The sequence below is a fragment of the Anticarsia gemmatalis genome, chromosome 4 (genome assembly GCF_050436995.1).
Source record: "Anticarsia gemmatalis isolate Benzon Research Colony breed Stoneville strain chromosome 4, ilAntGemm2 primary, whole genome shotgun sequence".
NCBI classification, from domain to species: Eukaryota; Metazoa; Arthropoda; class Insecta; order Lepidoptera; family Erebidae; genus Anticarsia; species Anticarsia gemmatalis.
Window position 1 is genome coordinate 12,101,625 of NC_134748.1, and position 21,462 is coordinate 12,123,086.

At 37.9% G+C, this 21,462-nt stretch overlaps 2 protein-coding genes across 2 annotated transcripts in view; one reads left to right on the forward strand and one right to left on the reverse strand.

Moving 5' to 3' along the window:
- The window catches only part of Drak (Death-associated protein kinase related), a 193,413-nt gene extending 191,773 nt beyond the window's left edge, over positions 1-1,640 (forward strand). Inside the window, exons 5-6 of the mRNA XM_076113832.1 lie at positions 163-548; positions 655-1,640. Coding sequence (XP_075969947.1) covers positions 163-548; positions 655-959 — 691 coding nt within the window. The 3' untranslated portion in view covers positions 960-1,640. The remainder of the gene's footprint in view (positions 1-162; positions 549-654) is intronic.
- An 89-nt stretch (positions 1,641-1,729) lies between these two features.
- Hira (histone cell cycle regulator-like protein) lies at positions 1,730-20,817 on the reverse strand. The gene is made up of 20 exons (XM_076113833.1): positions 20,682-20,817; positions 20,428-20,601; positions 19,963-20,124; positions 19,503-19,660; positions 19,051-19,159; positions 18,492-18,652; positions 17,828-17,996; positions 16,991-17,085; positions 16,521-16,691; positions 15,890-16,038; positions 15,039-15,200; positions 14,441-14,645; positions 11,340-11,442; positions 10,780-10,908; positions 10,178-10,324; positions 9,357-9,453; positions 8,906-9,037; positions 8,433-8,557; positions 8,078-8,169; positions 1,730-7,731 (listed from the first exon to the last, which is right to left on the reverse strand). The coding sequence occupies exons 1-20, from the start codon at positions 20,716-20,718 to the stop codon at positions 7,597-7,599; spliced, it is 2,712 nt and encodes a 903-aa protein (XP_075969948.1). The 5' UTR covers positions 20,719-20,817; the 3' UTR covers positions 1,730-7,596.
- Positions 20,818-21,462: the final 645 nt, after the last annotated feature.

A 21,462-nucleotide genomic window follows, 5' to 3' on the forward strand; every position in this document is an offset into this window, starting at 1 on the left:
GTATGCCTCTCAGTCTCTCCAGTATATCAATTATCAAGAAGTTGCTTTTAGTTAAAAAGTTAAGGTTATCTTTAATCTAGATTCCCGTATGGCGATACTCAATTTACTTCTGAATCTACCAAGTAAGTACTTGATTTTAACATAAGGTGTTTATTTTTCCAGGGGTCGTCTTACAGTGGAAGAGTGCCTGGAGCACCCCTGGTTGAAAGACGAGGTGGACCTACCGCGCGCCATCGTCGGCGTCGGCTTCGACGACAGCGAACTGGCGCACGACGATGATGACGACGACGTCGGCGTCAACGGACCCGCACCCACCAACGGAGTTAACGGAGTCAGCGCCGTTAACGGAGTTAACGGTGTCAATGGAGTCAACGGCGTTAACGGTGTTAACGGCGTCAACGGGGTCAACGGAGTCAATGGAGTGAACGGAGTCAACGGAGTTAACGGAGTTAATGGTGTTAACGGAGTTAACGGAGTCAGCGGAGTAAACGGTCACAACGGCGTCAATGGATGCAACGGCACAAATGGAACGCATGATGATGAAAAAGGTGAGTTTTATTTTGACTGATACAATGTCAAGATGACACTTATTTTAATATGTGACCCTTATATTAGATTCTTATTCATATATTAATGACAAATGTCGTATTGCAGAGTCATGCGTGTTGGTCCGCGTGTCGGAGAGCTCGGAGTGGGTGGTGGCGGGCGTGTGCGACAAGCCGCTGAAGCACGCGCACGCGCCGGGCGCGGAGGCGCCGAGCACGCCCAAGGTGTCGCGCAAGTCGCACCACGCGCCCTCCGTCATGGCGCTGTGCAAGAAGTTCCAGCCCGACTACGAGAAGCCCGCCACGCTGGCGCATGCGCACCTGCACCACGAGCACGACTGCGGCGCCGACTGCGACGTGCTGCGCCTGCGCCCCGCGCGGCCGCCGGCGCCGGACCGCGCCGTGCTGTGCTAGCGCTGGTGCTGCGCCGGGCCGCGCTGGCGCCGGTAGCGCTGATAGTGCGGGGAGCGCCGGAGCGCCGGACCGTGTACATACGTAGCGTAGGACTGTATATTGAGGACGCGCATCCGCCATACGTACAAAGTGCTCGCCGCGGGCGGGGCCGGCGCGTGTACATAGTGGTCGCCGGCCCCCCCCGCGCCGCCCCTCCTTAGGTAATTAAATTGTTAATGTGTCGATCGCGTTTATATCGTAGTGTGTAAGTGTTCGACGGCCGCGGCCGGTAGAGTTTATCGCCGATATGCGCGAGTGTTGGGACCAATCGTGTTAGTGCGAGCGTGAGCGAGTTCATATCGGTGCCCTGTTGTCTTGTACGATGTTCAAATTTTATCACCGCGTGTGACCGTTTACGGGATGTTGCTTAGCTAGGTAAATTGTTTATGATCGTCATGAGCTCAAATCTTGCGACTTAATTATCTATGTAAATGTGCTTAGATGAGGTTTCATCGAGTGTCTAGTTAATTCATCCTCCATATTGAAAATATTTTCATAATACATATTTGTATACTATTTTTCATGTTAAATTCATTCATTATACTATAATTTGTTCGACTAAACACGAGGATCCATTACCTTATTTGAAAGCTGTTGTGATCAATAACTCATTTGTAAAAAATAAATTATTGTGATATAAAATTGCCAGTTGTTTTTATTTGTTATGGTAACCCTGAACTGACTTAACTACGTAAGGAATATATGGAATATGGAAACCCATTATTGAGAAATACATTTTTATTAATAATTATCATAATATTTCTATATCTACAGAACAGTCTTGCTGTGCAGTGATACGGCTCATATACAGTACAATATTGGCACTATGTATAATAATATAACATGTTATTAGATACAAATAATAAAGTAAATCATGTAACCACTGAAAAACTAATCCCTGGTACTATCATAAAGACTATAGTATGATAGTAGCAAGATATATTGTTTATGTAGCAAAAATCCGTTTAATTAAATAATTTTTAAAGAGTATTTTCTAAAAAATCATGTTTTTTCGTTTCTTCTTACTTGTGTCTATAAACTTTATTATTTGTATCTAAAAACATAACTGTTAGAACAAAATTGCATTATTGATCAAATGATTGGTCACAAAATGATTGAGTTGATCATTACATTGAATATGTTACAATATTGGCAGTGTTCCCTATTTACAATTAATAGTACGACTTGCATACATCTAAAATCCCTTAATAATGCATACTGAATTGCCCTTTTTCTTCAAAAATCTTTCGTACACGCAAATTTTTCATACTCAAAGATTTTAGTCTTCCAGCGACTACCACCAACCAAACCGATTGATGTTCGTACCATGAATCGCATCGCTGACATTCATTTCGCGTAGTTGCTTGAAGACAATAATCGTTAAATATCGAAGACTTGGGTAGCAAAAGAAGACAGAAAAAGACTTCGATTTCGACCCGGTAGACGGGTAGCTACATTGATATTGTTTATACCATATTTAAAAAGAACTATAGCGACACAAAAGGGAATCAGAAAAGGTAATTTTACTTAACAATGCATAGGTCAAATCTTGACTTATATAAATGTATGCAAGTCATTAGTTCATACAAAATAAACACAACATTCTTACTTAATACATTTGAAAGTAATTAAAACTAAGATATTATACATAATGAAGTCACAAGAAGTACTAATTATAATACTTGAAAATGAAACCAATATGACTAGATGGAAGAGAATTTTTTTCACACAACCATTTTCTAATTAAATTAAGGCCCAAATATAGAATATGTAGTTTAGTAGTAGCAGAATATATACTACACAACACATGGTCACTTTAAACTCCTGCGCAGTCGTCCAGTTTTAATGAAACTGACCGCTAACTCCATATGGATTGTAGACATCACTTGGACACTTTTAACTCCTGAGCAGTTGAACCTGGCCAACCGGCCAGTTCCAATTAAATTGGCTGCCATTGGCTGATCCAAAATTTTAAATTATAACCTTTCGCAAATTGCGGACAATTATTGCGTACTTTTTTGTCCTTCATAGTAGATCTCTCAACTGGATTGACCGCACACTATAATATAAAAGTACCGCCTTTTATTTATTTTATACAAAAATGGCGGCTTTACTGTTACACTTTATTATTAAATGAGAATAAACCTCATTTTTTCTGAACAAGTCTTACAATGTGTGTTTATCTGTCAATAAACACGCATTGTACTTGGCGATCAGAAATGATACATAACTATCGAATTCACTTTCATTGTGTAACAGGCAGGCAAGCAAATACGTAGCTAGGGAATTTGGGCCTTAATATTTTAAAATTTTACACAATTTATTCATGTCAATTTATAGGTTCTTTCTAAGATAATATTTTGTGTGTAACTCAAGTTAAAGGGATAGTAACAGTGACTTATTTTAACCAGTGCATAGTTAGGTTAGTACATGAATACATAGTTTCTGCTTATCTCTTATAGGAAGTAGTGTGGTGTTATGTATGCGGATATACTTGACGTTCATAGAATTTGCATAATGTGTTTATAGATTACAGAAATTACAATTCATTTTTTTTTTAAAAGCACATTGCATCGTGAGCCCGTTGTGATTTTTACAAACATACAAAAACAACGAACACAAAATTGAATCAGACAAAAAAAATGTGTGAATTACACAAACATTTGTTTTAAAATGAAAATCGAATCCATAACCTCCGCGTAGAGATATCGACGCCCTTACCGCCTTACTAAAAGACGTCGATTTTACAATAAAAGAAGTATTATTACAAATTCTATTAACGTTTATCTTATATTTAGTATACATCAGTAAACTTTATACACCTGAAAATAGCAAAGAGCAGCTGTGCAGCAGACGATAAAAGACGTAGATAAGGTATATAATAAGTATATAAGAGACGTAGGCAAGGAGTGAGAGCAAGACGTAAACATGATAGCGTGTACGTTTCATCACTCGTACTCTTCACTAACTAGTATATCAGGTCGGGGAAAAAGTTTTTACGCATTATAGTATGTATGAACTTGTAATAAAATCTTTTCTCTACACAAAAAAGCTCGATATTTGGGTACCTCACGAGCTCACTGAAAGAAACCTAATGAACCGTGTACTCATTTGCGATTCTTGAAGCCAAAGAGATTTTATTACAAGTTCATACATACTATAATGCGGAAAGACTTTTTTATAATTAACACGGGCGAAGCGGGGCCACTGATAAAAAAAAATAACCATTAATGTCCCACTGTTGGGCAAGGGTCTCCTCTCGTAATGAGGGAAGGGTTAGGACACTTACATCTATTATATTCGTATTTACTTTCAATTTTCTGCTCAGCAACTTGTTGCTACATTCAGGCGTACAAAGTTATACTGCGCGTATTATTTTCGCTAACAATTATTTTATATACGTATAGCACTTACTACTAAAACTATCTACTTCATAAGATTGATATGAACACGACTATAACAGTGCTATTTATATATCCAATATATTTATATTATAGTTCATTATAAGTGGTACATATTTCAGTATTGTGGAACTAAAGTAAGGCCATTGAAAGATGACAAAGAATGTGAACAAACTTTCCGAATTATATTATTTTCAGTTTCTCACTATTTTAATGTAAACTGACAAAATGGCTCGTTCAATGTATACCAAATGACACTTAGGCGTTCTATTATATGATCCATTGTTCTTAAAATACGAGATCTAACATGGCGACCGGTAACAATTGCTTTCGAAACAAGATTCTACCACGTGAGGTTAAACGTCCAGTCACCTTTCCGTTCCAATACCGTAAACCATGCCAGCTAAAGCTAACTAAAATATAAAAACTGTCTCGCTAAACTAACTTATGTTAGCTGGCGGTGGTCGTTCTGCTTTATACTCTTTCGATGGCCTGACTTTGGTTAACAACCGTATAATTTCGGCCAGTTTATTCACCTATTGAACACATTAAGACAATCTCCGTCGATTTTTAATGTATGTTATTGAATTAACAATCTCCATTGATTTTCAATGCATTAAACAAATCAAAATTTATTACATTTTGAGCACAAACACAATGAGTGATGATTACAATTTGGAACTATACCTAAATGAATTTAATTTATAGGAACTTATCCAGTACCTTACTACAAACGATTTACATAAGGCGGAGTCTTAACGAATGTACTTACTAATGATTATTGCTTTCACAATTCTATCTCGATTGTCGTACTTTGATAAAACAAATATGATATTCAAGCATTTCATTTTAACCAACTTCATAGAAAAAGGTGGTTCTTAATTCGTTGGAATCTTTTATTACATAAAATTTTTAGTGTGTTTCAAGTTATTCTACTTTCTTTTCCTTCAAAATATGAAGCCGTTTTCCATAACTTAGCAAAACAGCATGGGTTTATTTATAGTATACAAGTGTTGTGTACAATACACAGATACACTCTGGATTCGAAGTTTATTAATCTTTAGGTTACTAGCTGTTTAAGCATTAGTAGAGATATCCTTTACTGAAGGTAAGTTATTCAAAACGGCCATACAAGTTACAGGCCGTTACAAAAATGCTAACTACGTCATAATCAATTGTCGTCATTGTCAATGCATGCTTATTTAATTATGTACAGTTCTCAATGTAAGCGAACTACTTGTTCTTTTTGAGAAATAAATGTCTTTAAACCGAATCAAAAGAATGAAATGAATGTGTCAATGTGTAAGTGCGAGCGAGAGACTGCGATAAAATTACATGACTTAGTTCGCACGTTTGAAATAGCCCGAGTATTTCTATTCAAGACATTTTTAGTCAATATTTCTTTACTGATTTGTGACATAGTTTTTAAACAGATATACACAATTAAACCTAACTAAAATACATAAGAATAGTACCTAAAAGAGAACATAATTCATAGATCACAAAGTTTTAGACCACAGGCCGAAATATCAGAGAATTAACCTAGATTCAATTAATCGAGAATACATTAATTTTTCAATGAGATAAATAAATATTGTTGCTAAAACAACTCGCTTATTATTGTTAGATTTTAATGCTGTCAATTTATGGGAAGACTGTAGAAGACGTTTGAAGATGTGATAAGGTTACTAACAAGCTAATCTTAAACGAATAGCAGTACTAATAATAAGCTATCAGAATAAAGTACTCCTATTGGTGGATATTTTTCTCATACTCTCTTGTCTTGCAAATCTTTGATTTGATTTAAAATATTCCTATAACTGTTAAAAAATTGGTTTGAATATTATTTAGTTGCACTTACCAACGTCATGGCGTCATTCTAAAACTACTTTCAGGTTCATAAGATTGAAATGATTAGTATAACATAGCAAGTACCGATATTATGATTTTTTTTTCTTTGAATTTTCATGTCTTCCTATTGAACGGACACAGGTGACAGTCTTTTATAACTTACTAGCTGACCCGCGCAACTTCGCTTGCGTCACCTAAGAGAATGAGTCAACATTTTCCCCGTTTTTGTAACATTTTTCGTTGCTACTCCGCTCCTAATGACCGTAGCGTGATGTTATATAGCCTATAGCCTTCCTCGATAAATAGGCTATCTAACACTGAAAGAATTTTTCAAATCGGACCAGTAGTTCCCGAGATTAGCGCGTTCAAACAAACAAACAAACAATCAAACAAACTCTTCAGCTTTATAATATTAGTATAGATTACCGGGGCAAAAATAAAAAAATCCTCTTATCCATACTAATATTATAAATGCGAAAGTAACTCTGTCTGTCTGTCTGCTACTCAATCACGCCTAAACTACTGAACCAATTTGCATGAAATTTGGTATGGAGATATTTTGATACCCGAGAAAGGACATAGGCTACTTTTTACCCCGGGAAAATGACGCATTTCCCGGGAAAATTCAGGTGGAGATCGAAGTTGCGAATAATCAATATTATAAAGACATTGAATTAACAAAATTCCGTTGTCATGGCAACTGTTTTAATGGCGGATATGCCTTAGCGCGACTTCGTTATATTAAGAGATGTAAATAATTTTGAGAATATTTTTCTTGAAAAAAAAAAGGATTTTTATATCATCACGCTACGGCCAATAGGAGCAGAGTAACAGTAAAAAGTGTTACAAAAACGTGGAAAATTCTGACCCATTCTCTCTTATGTGATGCAAGCGAAGTTGCGCGGGTCAGCTAGTTTTACTATAAGTTAAAGACGCTCAGTTGGTATATACGCAATTGAAAAATCATCTTTTAGTTGTAACTTGTGAGATCTATATATGTATCAATGACGTATGAGCACCATGACGTCATAATCCGCTATAGTGACATGACGTCAAAGTTCACCATAGTGTGTGATGACGTCACAGTTCACCAGCTACGTGTGTGTGTGATGACGTCACAATCCACCATCTCTCTGTGTTTGTGTGTGTGATGTCGTACAGTCCACCAGTTATTTGCGTGATGACGTCACAATCCACCATATGTGTGTGTGTGTGTGTGTGTGTGAGTGTGTGTGATGACGTACAGTCCACCAGTTATTTGTGTGATGACGTCACAGTCCACCAGCTACAAGTGTGTGTGTGTGTGTGTGTGTGATGACGTCACAGTCGTGTTGTGTGTGTGGTGGTCAGTGTCCGTTGAGCCCGGCGGTGGCGCGCAGGTCGGCGAGCTGGTCGGAGTACTCGGCGTACATGCGCTGCCAGCGCAGCTCGCGGACCAGCAGCGACAGCATGTCTTCTAATAGCTCGTGCTTCTTCAGCCCCTGCAAGTTCAATGAAGATTTGATATAAAAAAAATGTTGTTTACTATGAGATGTAGAAACATAAGCTGGAAACTTAGATAATAAAAAAAAGTTAACACGCCTTAGCAAGCGGGATTTTGCAAATACTTATCGTAAAAATCTATTTATGTCTATAAAATAACAAAATTTTACAGCATTTGAGTTACATACAATATAATTTCAAAGAAAAGTTATAAGATCATTTATGGTGGTCCAGATACTTTCAAAATATTGGTTAGATAATTATTGAATACTTATACTTATTAACTACTTAAGTTCAAAGAAACAAATGCAGATTAAAGTTTTATTATATACCTATAGCACTTACCAAAATGGTAGACTGCCATTTCTTAGGTGTTGATGTACAATGACTGGGACCCAGCATGTCATCTAGGATTGTTCTCAATTGATCTTCTGTGCCTGCATTACATAAAGAATATTTCATCTTTAGATATGGTTCAAAATAGGTCGCTTCATGTAATATACTGGTATCCAGCTGCATCTGATGAGATTGGAAGCTGGCTCCAACATAGTTGGAAGAAAGGCTAGGCTGAATAGATAAGGTTTAAAATATAGTTTTATTTGTAAATGGTCGCCATACAGTTAAAAAATTGTGCGTATTTATAAAGTGACAGGTTTTCATTATAAATATTGTAGTAATAAATATTTTATATTGTAGTTACCATGATTTACGAGATGTTCAAACAACGTAGTGACCCAGTGTTTGTAGTCTTTAGCCAGTCTTAGATGTAGACACGACGCCACTTGTGCTTCTAGCCAACTGCGAGCCGCACCCGCGTTGTAACTACTGAAATATAAATAACAATGAACATTAAATACTTACTATTTTTCTTGTAGAATAAGTTTCGTTACACAATAACTTATATTTCTTATTAGAAAAGTTTTGTAATTTTTTAAAAGCTTTAATTTTTCTAAGTATTTGTATATTGAAACAGACAACAAGACTCATTTATAACAAAGGTAAGTTACAAGGATAATGACGCCATGTAGAATACATAAACACAGACAAGCAAGCGAAATCTGCCATCAGTTTGGAACTTTTACAACATAAAAAGAAAAAATCATTTATAGTTTCATTTGCCACTCTGTTATTGATAGATGGAGACAAAAATAACGTAATTAATTAATAGTATACCTGGTGTTGAAGGCAGCAGGTCTGTTCCTCTGCATCTTGTGTCTCTGCAGCGCCGCGCGGGGCGCGCTCCCGGCCCGCGCCGCGCCCCCGCCACTGCGCCACACGGGGTCACACGCGTCCGTCCACACCACCCTGACATACACAATAAAAGAAAATTTGGCGATTTATTTTGGTAGACTAACGCTGAACGCAAAACTCGACATGGAGTAAAAAAAAAAATACAAGAAAGAAATTAAATATCAATTTAAACTCAATGTGGGAAGTCTTCTGGACTCCAAAACGAAGAAAAATAAAAATTATTTACAATTGAACAAAGCAGAAAAAATATTGAAAGAAACTATTAAAAAACTTCATTTTATTTTCTGCGTCTTTGTGGCTTCATGCCTTGTTCACACTTAACTACATACATTATGACAGGTTATAGCCAAAAGTATTTTGTTACCATACATACCACGCACACAGCTGTTTACTATAGATGTAACTCTTGCCGTTACTTAGTGATATCATAGGATTGCCGTCGTCGAGTAGAGAACAATTCGTTACCGTCACTGCAAATATAAATAATTTGATTCAATACATACCGACTTCAATTTAACAAAAACTTGGAAAAAAATTACACTGTAAACAACAATTTTATCCGAAATGAGATTGAAGGCAACATAGTTTAACTTTTTTGTAATAGAACAAGATCGACAACAATGTTTCGGAACCGCCAAACAAAATGTAAAATTTTCCTACATCAAAATATTTGGAAAGAATTGCAGGGCGCACTTAGAACAGTCAACCAAGGGTCTACTGCACTAGGTCTTTTGGCGGATGTTAGGGCAGAAAAAATAACTTGGTTGCGATTTAACGTAGTAAAACGTCTCACTTTAATATTCGTAGTACGTACAGGAGTCTTATTACATCTTAATAACTAAATGTACATTACAGAGTACAAAATAGCGTCAAGTCTACATTTTGGCGCTTTTCATACTGGTTCGCGCGGGAAAAACAGAAAAACTCTTTCCCCGAACGTCAACTGTCAGTCTATTTGACAGATTGCGTTCGGAAACGTCACCAGTTAATGTTGGCGAGCAAAAATCGCCACGTTCAGTTTTCTTTCTTAAACACCTACTTGTGTTCAAATTATTTGGCAACATCTATAATAATTTAAACATATTGATGACTGGAGTAAAAATATTTTTTTGTATTTAAAAATTGCGCAATAAAATGGTAAATCATACCAGATTTTTAACTTTGTTCTTATTAAACCAGTATACATATACTTACCTCCAGGAGACAGTAGTGCTCTGAAGCACAGTGGTCGTATGATACAGTTAGCGTTCGCGAGGTCCCACATTGCGAGTTCGGCTGATGTTGTCACTACCGCTAGTGTGTCGCCTGATAGCGTTAATTTCGCTGCTTGAGACATTAATGCTGGAAAAAAATAAATTAATTGATTACAAACAGAAATTATAAATAATTATAGGTTCATAATGTATGTTATAGTTAGTTAATTTTTAGGTAGTACGCGTATTTTTAGTCAGAATTAGTTGTTACTAATAGTAATGAATTTGTTGAAACTAGAATGGACATTAAAAATGTGTTATTAAACTATTGGTTATTAAGAGAAAGCGGTGTCATATTAGCGTTCCAATATCATAAACTAAAACAACCGTATACGCGGAAACACAGTTACAAACACAACCCAATATAACAAATAACATATATGTTATGAAACAACTCGGCACAAAGAGTGGCTATTGGTCTAACTGAGGTAAAACAAGGGCAGCATTTCGTGAAGAGTCTCTTGACTCTCAGGAGGCTAGATATCAGTGGGACAGGAATGGGTTAAAAGTATTTATTACGGGTAAATGATATAAGTAAGTTACCAATAGGTGGCAGTGCGCGGGAGGCTCTAGCAGCTCGTGCAGGTGTGAGGCGCCACACGTGCAGTGTAGCGTCGGCACACGACACGCACGACCAGCGCGCGTCACATGCGATACACGTCACCGCTGAACCTGGGGGAGAAACATTAATAATGATTATACAATAATAATAATAAGGCACCTTCAGGCGAGCTGACTAGGAGTAGCGACCACGCAGTACCTAGGTACCCTAGAAGGAATTCACTCTTCCTTATCTCCAGCTGGCATTAATAATTTACCTAATAAATTTAATTAGCTGACCCGCGCAATTTCGCTTGCATCCCATAAGAGTTTCACAAAATTTTCCCCGTTTTTGTTACATTTTTTACTGGTACTCTGCTCCTATTGGTTGTAGCGTGATAATATATAGCCTATAACCTTCCTCGATAAATGGATTATCTAACACTGAAAGAATTTTTCAAATCGGACCAGTAGTTCCTGAGATTAGCGCATTGAAACAAACAAACTCTTCAGCTTTATAATATTAGTAATTAGTATAGATTAGTGTTAAAAGTAAACCTTACCTAAATAAGTTTCCCATACAGGATCACTTGATGCAGAGTTGTTGGGTAACAACTGCAATCGTGATAACGTGCCGTATTGTGTGTTACAAGCTTTGTTCACCACCTGTACACAGTCAAGACATTTAGAAGAAAATAAATCGCAGTAGAGAAAGACTTTTATAGTATTATGTTATACCATAATAATAAAACGTTAATACTGTAACATGAATGTATATAAAATTTTAAGAAGTGTTAGTTGAAGCTGAAAATACAAGGTGAGGGTTTGATTGGGACATTCAAGATAAGCTCGGGAAAACATGACAGTCGTATATACAGGGTGTAAATGACAGCTAACCGAAAACTTTACTGGTAAGTTTGTGACACTGTATGCGCGAAATTTACTCCAACGATATTTCTCGGAAATGATTGGTTCCCGAGTTAGTCATTTTTGAGCGTTCAATGTATAGTGAACAACGCGATGTATCTCCGCGCATGCCTACGAGATTTCTGGCGGCGGCGGCGCGCTGAGCGACGACATGTCGCGACGCGTCGTAGGTACGTACGCGTACCACCACGTCTATGCGCTCACTAGTATGCAAGCCTATCATTAGATAACAATCTTATGTATCGTTTATGGTATCGTAAGTAGGCCCGTATGTTACAATAGCTTATAGTAAAATTGTAAGTAGGTAGGTTAGGTACCTACTTGGCTTACGTGAAATCAAACAATAATAGCAAAATGTAACCAATAATAAGAAAGTGCTAAAACAAATTGTTATCAATGTCTATCAACACGCAATTACTTGGTGTATGGCGAGAGTTTGAGTACCTTTGGATCCGGACATACAGGTGCAGATCACGCCGTGCACTTCCACGTGGTTCACCATACATAACACATCAACATTTCTTCCTATTTACGAACACAACTGCACTTCGAAAACAATAACAACAAAAATAATAACAATAAAAACACTAACAACTCAAAACCGGAACAATAACAAGTAATAATAAACAACAGTTCACACACGACACGACGAATAGGACATAACGAACGACACCGGTGAAGAGCTTCCGTCTTCCGCGAGCGAATTGCTCGAACTATTAATCAAAGAGAGCCGCCGGCGCATCTCCGCTCACTCGCGCCGCCCCTCGCCCGCGCCACCCGCTCCCTCCGTTCCGTCCCCGCGCGCGCCGCCGATTTGGTGACGAGCGACGAGTTAGGATCCCAGCGAGAGATTAGATTCAATAAAATATTGATGTGGCATTACTATTTTTACTTGTCACAGTTGTTACTCGTTGCATTGTAGTTTTATTCAAATGCCAAATAACATTACAAACATTATTGATGTAAGTTTAAAATACTTTGATATTTATAACATAAAATCAGATTAAAGTAAATAAAATAAACACGAAACGTTTATTTAATTAAACCATAAAAATGTAGGTACATAACAATGATAACAATCAATATCCATTAATATTCTTATCAGAGAAACTATCTTATCATAATTCATAATCCCCGGAGAATTGCTTAGCATCCATTTTGCCGTATCCCATCTATGTAACATCCACGCGCGGTCGCGGCGTCACGCGTCAGTACGGCCATCTACTTTTCGAGTCGCACCGCGCTTGTATGAAGTATGAATGAGCGTGTAAATATCGAATAAAATTTTGCAAGAACAAATGGAACAAAGCGACAATACATGTTAAATTGTTTATTAGAGATTTTTATAGCGCTAAAGAATATCAATAGGATTTTTTGTCGTTCTGTATGTATTTGTACGTGTAATAATAAGATATCACACATTTTAAATCTTATGAATGTATTTTTTATCGGAGAGCGGGATAATTATGTCATTTTCATTTTTAACATAGAACAAATACTCAGTAACGCTGCATACTAGTGAGTGTGAGGCTGACGGCTGTGTGTGTAATCGTATCTGTGTGGCGCGCGTAGGTACGCGGCGTGACGTCGACCGTCGCGGCCGCCGCCGGCGCGGTGTCGTTGGCCGAACAGCTGATAGCAAATTTATACGTTGTTTTAATCCATTGCTGTTTTTTGTGAAAAACAGTAATATGGCGGATTTTTTTTCATATTCATGTTGCATTGTGTAGTATTAACGAAATAATACCAAAAAAATTAAAAAAAAACGCATAAAAATTCGGAAAAATCAAGAAAAAAGCGATGAAAATTTTCAGCGCCATAAGCACCAGAATCGTGTCTAGAATCATTTTTTTTTCGTTTTCGGTAGGCTGTCTTTTACACCCTGTATATTCGCTTAGCCTTTGTTCCAAACTATGTTGGAGTCGGCTTCCAGTCTTACCGGATGCAGCTGGATACCAGTGTTTTACATGGAGTGACTGCCTATCTGACCTCCACAACCCAGTTACTTGGGTATTAACACGATACCCTTCGGCAAGACTGGTTGTCAGACTTTCAAGCTTCTGACTACTGTTAACGACTGTCAAAGATCTTCGAAAATGACAGCCGGGACCCACAATTTAACGTGCCTTCCGAAACACGGAGGAACTCGATATGTATAAGATGGTCACCCATCCACGGAACAACCTCGGCAAGCGTAGCTTAACCTCAGAGATCGATCCGTTCGGCTGTTGTAAACTAAGCCACGAGCTCCTCTGAGAAGAAAACATGACAGTCGTATGATACATAATATGGTGTTAGGTATCTAAATAAGATATTTCCATTGCCGGATAAGCTTAATATTAATCAACGGAAGTGAACAAAATCTCCGTTCGCTTCAGTGATTCAATCCGATTGTTAGTACTTCTCCGTTTTTACGTACCGCAGCCTTGCTTCATTGCAATGGATAGCATGCATTAACACGTTCGCTGCCCCCGACGTGTATCATACGCGTCGGGGGCAGCGAACGTGTTAATGTACCCACAGGCACAGATAATGTGCTGAGCGTACCGCGTCCTGGTCACTTTATAGTGATTGCTGAAGAAACACGGTCAGGTTTTTTAGTCGGCATGCCCAAATTTTAAGTCGGTACGCCTAACTGGTGGGAGAACCCGGCTGACCCCCGCTTCCTCCCTGGAGCGGGACAGGTAGTAATACATTTTCCTGACGAAAAGAAATGGGGAAAAAATAATGTACTTACTTGCAGTCGGTACTGTCCCGCGGCCCTGACGACAGGTCCGGCCGTGCCCAGCGCGGGAGCAGGGAGGGTGGCGCCGGGAGCAGCCACAGGCGCAGGTCCTCCCCCGCCTGTAGCAGCGCTGTAGGCTCTCTTGGCCGCCAGCTCGTCGGCGCGCGGGCCCGGGAGAGATGCCGCCCCGCGCTTGCGTAGTCGCTGGTCTAGACCACTGTAAATAAACAACCAATTTTGATTGACGTCAAAAACTACTAATACAACTAGATTTCATTATCTTAAGTAGTGAATTTGCCGCTGGCTTGCGCCGTTATAGGGTAGTTAACTATCAGTCAAATCAACTACTCTTTATAAAATGTCAGAAACACATTTGAATATAAAAAATACTAAAATGTACTATGTATATGAACCTTTTACGAATACAAGTTTTCTATTAATCATCAGCTACTCTATTGTACCTATCAATATAGATATAAAGGTCGCAAAACACACACAAGTCACAAGGTTAATTTAATGTGTAGTAATGATTACAAAATTTAAAAAAAATCATTTAAGACATACAGTAGCATCAAAATCAGATTAAAACCAATACAATAGTTCCACTTACTTATCACTAGTCCGTGACGTGTTCATGCTAGATATAGCATGGTTGCTGACGTTGGGATGTATCACGATGTCGTCGCGGACCTCCACGCGGATGCGAGACTTGCTCTGAGACGATGTGCTGAAGCAGTTCTCTGTACCGCCGGGCGCTGAGCCTAGGGATTCACTGGGAAACAAACAAATGTATTTAGCTACTAGCTGAACGGTGCAACTTCGCTTGCGTCACATAACAGAGAATGGGTGAGAGTCTTCCCCGTTTGTAACATTTTTTACTGGTACTCTGCTTATTGGTCGTAGCCTAATGATATATAGCCTATAGCCTTCCTCGATAAATAGGCTATCCAACAATAGTTCCTGAGATTAGCGCGTTCAAACAAACAAACAAACTCTTCAGCTTTATAATATTAGCTATTTTTTTTTACATTACCTATTTTTTATTAGCAAAAATTAAGTATTCCCCATTACTGCCCCTAGGCCTTGAGTCCACGACGCAAACCAAGTGCGAATTGGTAGTTGTAAGAAGCAAGAAATAATTACTTCTACTACTGATATAACTTGGAAAAGACATTTTCGTTTATTCATAATATTATAAAGCTGAAGAATTTGAACCGGCAACTAATGCTTAGACCACACGACCTATTTCTATCTTTTAAAGCATACTATTTAAAAATTTCTAAATTCAGTCAAACTATTTTTTAAGCCTGGAATTAAAGACTTTTCACTCGGACTAAGTCGCAGGAAGATATTAGATTTATACAGTTTTGTATAAGAATTTTAAAATAAATAAATAAATATTTGTCTGGTATAAATTAGTCAAATATACATGAATAGTATAATAAATAAAGAGCATCTTACTTAGCATCAGCATGTGTGAGTGGTATAAAGACTGGAGTGATGCGTCTCTTGCCGTCCGAGGTGCGCGTCTCTATCTGCCGGTCCATCGGCCGCAGCGGGGTTGATGATGTGCCGCTAGAACCCGCTGAAGGACTCAGCAGACTTTTCGGCTGCAAATAAAGAACATAAATTATAGAATATTTTGACTCGGTTTCACTACTTATAAGTTCCGATTAGCTTATATGGTGGAATTTTAACGGTTGTTCTCGTACATTTACCGTCACTATATCTACCGGATACATAATCCAATACTTCGACAAGGCAATTGGATTGACTTTAATTCCTAATATCATGTATGTTGCAGAAAAAGAAAACAGAGGTGTAAAAACTCCACTCACATTTCGCCAATAATATTAATGGTCCATGTCTTTATCTTAATCTTTAAATAAAAAAACGAATTTAATGGGGCGAGGCTGTTGGCAGATCCAATTGATTGTTATATACATTGCCACATAGTATACGTATACACGTACGTGTCCGTATACGCAATTTCACGAGCTTTTGCGACCAGAAGAAATCAAATAAAAACTTGAATTTTAAGATAATAAATTCACGACTTCAACTTAAAATATCTGAATAAAATGTCCATTACCTGTGATTTATCACTCTTAGGCGTGGTCTCCTCCTTGGCGGCCTCTTTCTTGGCCTCCTGCTTCTCCCTCGCGAGGAGTATCTCCGGACACTCCACCAACAAGTTGGACGACAAGTCGCCGCCCGACTCGTTGGCCAAGCACTTGCCGTAGATCTTCTCGTAGAAGGCGTTCTGGGAAACAAGTAAAATTATTAAAGTAAAACAAATATAGGCTAGTCCCTCCTTCGTTAGGGAGGAGACTCTTGCCCAGAAGTAGGACAGACAGGGTTTATATTTGCCTCTTTTATTATAGCTAGCATTAGTAATGTAGTGTCGTTGGACAGTGAAAAGACAAAATTTTGATTATTTTTTCTACGTAAGATATTATTCGTATTTCCATTAATATAGTTACAAAGACAATAACAGATCGTTTGAGTAATCAAACCAAACAAACAAAAACAGTCTGAATCAATCAGTACATTGTTAGTTACCTTTTCTTCCATAGTGAGTGGTGTGCCAATTTCCTTGTTGGTGAACTGTATACAAGCCACAGTGCCATCTGAACTGCATGCTAACAGGTTTAATCCTAGAAACGAACATTTCATCAAAAATAATGCACTTTTACACTTTGATAGTTAATGTATGTTGTATAACATGTATAAATCTATACTAATATTATAAAGCTGAAGAGTTTGTTTGTTTGTTTGTTTGATTGTTTGTTTGTTTGTTTGTTTGAACGCGCTAATCTCAGGAACTACCGGTCCGATTTGAAAAATTATTTCAGTGTTAGATAGTCTATTTATCGAGGAAGGTTATAGGCTATATATCATCACGCTACGACCAATAGGAGCAGAGTACCAGTAAAAAATGTTACAAAAACGGGGAAAATTTTGACTCATTCTCTCTTATGTGACGCAAGCAAAGTTGCGCGGGTCAGCTAGTAATAAATATTAAGAGTTGGGATTCTCCTCTGGCCCCTTCCGGCTGGGGGCACGTGGCATTTTGCCGACTTGCAACCCCGTAGTAACACCACTGGATTAACCTATATCTATGTCCTACCGCTGAGCTAAGGCCTGTTGAATTTCCAGTCCTCTCGGTAGGCAAAATGTTATCCATACTAATATTATAAATGTGAAAGTAACTCTGTCTGTCTGTCTGTTACTCAATCACGTCTAAACTACTGAACCAATTTGATATTTTGATACCCGAGAAAGGACATAGGCTACTTTTTAACCCTGGGAAAATGACGCATTCCCATGGGAAAATTCAGGTGGCACATGAAGTCGTGGGTAAAAGCTAGTTGAACATAAAATTTGTTGTTGTCTCACCGTCGGAGCTCCAAGAGAGGTCCAGTACACTATCACTGAACAGATCATGCACGACCACCAGCGGTCGCTTGAGTGACGTGAGCCAGATGCTGAGCGCGCGGTCCCGGGAGCCCACCGCCGCGCAACAACACTTCTTGCCCTCCTTCACGAATATGTTGTTGTTGAAACGCTGTAGAAATAACATTTACATTAATCTATGCAATTACGAAAAGGGAACCTTTTCTTTTATAAGTCATTCAAACGATATGGTGATAACTACCGCACTAAGAATTGCTCTTGTGTCGCGGGGACTTTAACAAACATACAAACAACGGAAACTAAGTGGTCCATCGGACCCGAAACAACTTTTTGTGATCGAACCCACGACCTCCCGACACGAAGATCCCAATGGTAGTGGCGTGGTGACCAGCATAACCACTGGACAACGGAGGCCTGGACGGCCTACACCAAGTAGGAAGATGATAACTTAACTTGGTATATAGTATCACACCAGAGGAACATGAAATACTTGGCATAAATCGTATCTTACAGAGATTCTTAACATTTAAAATATTATTATGATATAAGTAAAATGAATACTTGTTATTAGTGTAAAAGTAAAATCAATTTGAAACCAAGGTATTGCAATAAATAGTTGTTCGAAAGCAAAATAAACGGTACTCACAGCACAAGTAACAGCCTTCCGATGTCCAACAAAGTCTTTGTCGCACCTCCAGCCGTCTCTCTCCACCACCTGCGCCGTGGGACCGCCGCCGTTCATAGCGTGCGCCGATAACACGTACTGACCGTCCGGGGACCAGGATAGACGGAGCACGTGGGTGGTGCCTGGAGACATTCATACATTGTGAAAAAGGGCAATGTGTTGTTCTGAGGGTAGTTGTTACGTACATAACATTGTTTGATATCATGACTTAATTATACGTCGCCATCTTTGCGTACTTGTAGTCTCTGACAATTTTAAGTAAAAAGTATAGCGAAACAAGCCATTTCTAAGGCCCAACGCAAACCATCGTGGCGCAGCGAAGATATTGAGAAAATACTTTTTAAAATAAACCTCAATTCTTATGATATATGGATTAAAACATTGCAGCTTACACATATCTTCGGCAAGGCATTTAAATTTTTCTGTATGGCGGCAAATGTCTATATACAAAATCGGATAATATAACCCTGTTAACAGGTGTCATGAAGTTTATGTAGATCAATGAATTTAAATTATTTACCTCCACACTCCTCAAATGGTTCTGTAATGATTATCTCTGGTGCCCAATCTGCTGTCTTCCAAACTCTCAATGACTTATCATCAGACTGAGATGCCAAATATTTGCCAACCTGGAAAGCAATATTAAGAAATCATAAATTTTCATGTCTCACTTCCCTACATTTGGCACTTTTGTAGTAAAAGAATAATTTAATGCTATAAAGTTTAAAACAAACAAATTTTACAAAGGGACACAATTAGCTTTTGTCTGTGAAATTATACATAAATATATATTCTTTGAGACAAGTGTTAATTTTATTATTGCAGACTATTGAATTTTCAATTCAAATTGATATGTCTGTCTAGAAACAAGCATAGTAAGAAAAATCACACTTGAGCGAAGATGTTGTTTAAAAAGTGTTGAGAGCAACTAAAACTCTATTCTATTTAAAAAATAAATGTATAGTTACTTACGGGATCCCAAGCTACACCTTTCACAAGTCCTGTATGTCCATTCAACACACAGACCATTTCAGGAAACTTTTCTGCATTCCATATGATGATGGTGTTGTCCACACTGCAACTTGCCAGCCATTTGTCTAGAGGTGACCATGCTAGGTCTAACACATCACCTGGAACAACAAGAGTTCAGTGAGTAAAGACTTAAACTTCTATGTAAAATGTTGATCAAACAGACTTTAAAATGTATGAGTTAAAACTCCTGACTAACTCTGCATTTGAATCTAGTCTTCGAACAGCTGCAGTTTAACCAATTCTGTATAACTAGGAGTTTGGCCATTGTATTCATATATTTGCTGTCACTTTATCTATAACATAGGTTATCAGACACTCAGATGTAAGTTGTAAAACAGCCCTATGTTATAAAATTAAATAACAATGTTAAAAATTGGAATAGTTAAGCATGTAAACTAACCTGCATGCCCTCTCAAAGTGGCAAGGCACCTCCACGTCTCAGCCTTGTGTTTCCCGGGAGTGCCAGGAGCCACACTCAGACCCCACACCATCACCAGTCTGTCGTCACCTCCTGATGCTAGGTATTTTCCACCGTTGCTCCATCGTACACAGTTCACACAAGCTGGAACGTACAATATACTTAAGTAGCTTTATGTAAAGTACTATTGAATTTGTTTTAGGAGTTTGAAGATTTGAGATGCATGTGACTTTCCTACGTTTGATCACAATGTACAAGCATACAGCATGCTATAAGTGTGCAAATTATGCTTCATTAATTGATGTTTAGAATATGAAGTTTAAGACAGTTAATATGCAAATAATACAACAAACTGTATGAAAAGGTGAATTTAAATTATGTTGAACAACTTGATAAGGAGGGAGTAGTCTTTTCATAATACGTGTTAAGTGTTTGTAAGCGACTAACCTAAGTGATTGTCCATTTGACAAAGCATTTTGGGAACATTAGGGTCCACTTCCACCGCCTCAAACAAAACGGGATTTAGGTTCCAAACCACGACGCGCCCCGAGTCACCACCCTGCCCCCCAGTCGCAAAACGCTTCCCCGTCGGATGTATATCAACGGAAAATATAGGTTTATCTGAAAAAATGCATTTATTCATCACGAAACTATCACGAAATCTCACACAGTTTTACACACCCTATTTAACAATATCCTACCATCATGATTGACCCAACTGGGCTTTAGCAGCTTCATTTATGATGTATTAAATTATTTAACTGAAAATAACAGCTAATAATCAAAATAAATAAAGCGAAATGCACTTTATTTATTTTATTGTAAAATGACACTGACAGCATCAACACACCGCCCGGCAATTTGAGGAGTGCGTTCAAAAACACGAAAAAAATTGCGACTACGAGCGTTACATTTTAACCGTGTAATTATATCGAGTAAAAAATTAATATAAAAATAGTTGTGTTAATTTAACCACATATTTTATTGACATTTAAAAATTACAAATAAGTTACATCATTCCTATGAGTGTAATAGTTAATTATTCTGTTGCAAATTACGGAGTACCTATTTTTTATATTCCAAATCAGAGTTTAAAAATGCGATAAACATTATTTATGGGTTTCAAAGTTTTTAACGCTAGCTGTATTTTTGTTAGGTACATATTACTAATATGTGCATATTAGAAGGGCTGATGACCTAAAGTTGCATAGTTATTATTATTAATAGGTAGATAGTAAGTAGGTAGTTAGGAGGTACCTATTAGAGTAGAGTAATGAAAAGTAGTTTTCCGTTTTCCTTGGCCCAAAAACTTGTTTTATGCACTAATAGTAAACTATTATTGCTGTCTGTTTGTAACTACATCATTTAAGTAGGAAATAAAGGGAATAATAAAACTTTTAGTTAAATTGTTCATAGCAAAGTATAATTTTAGTTTAAGACGATCTTTAGATTCAGCTTTGCTAGGTAAAAGTCAACGACCTT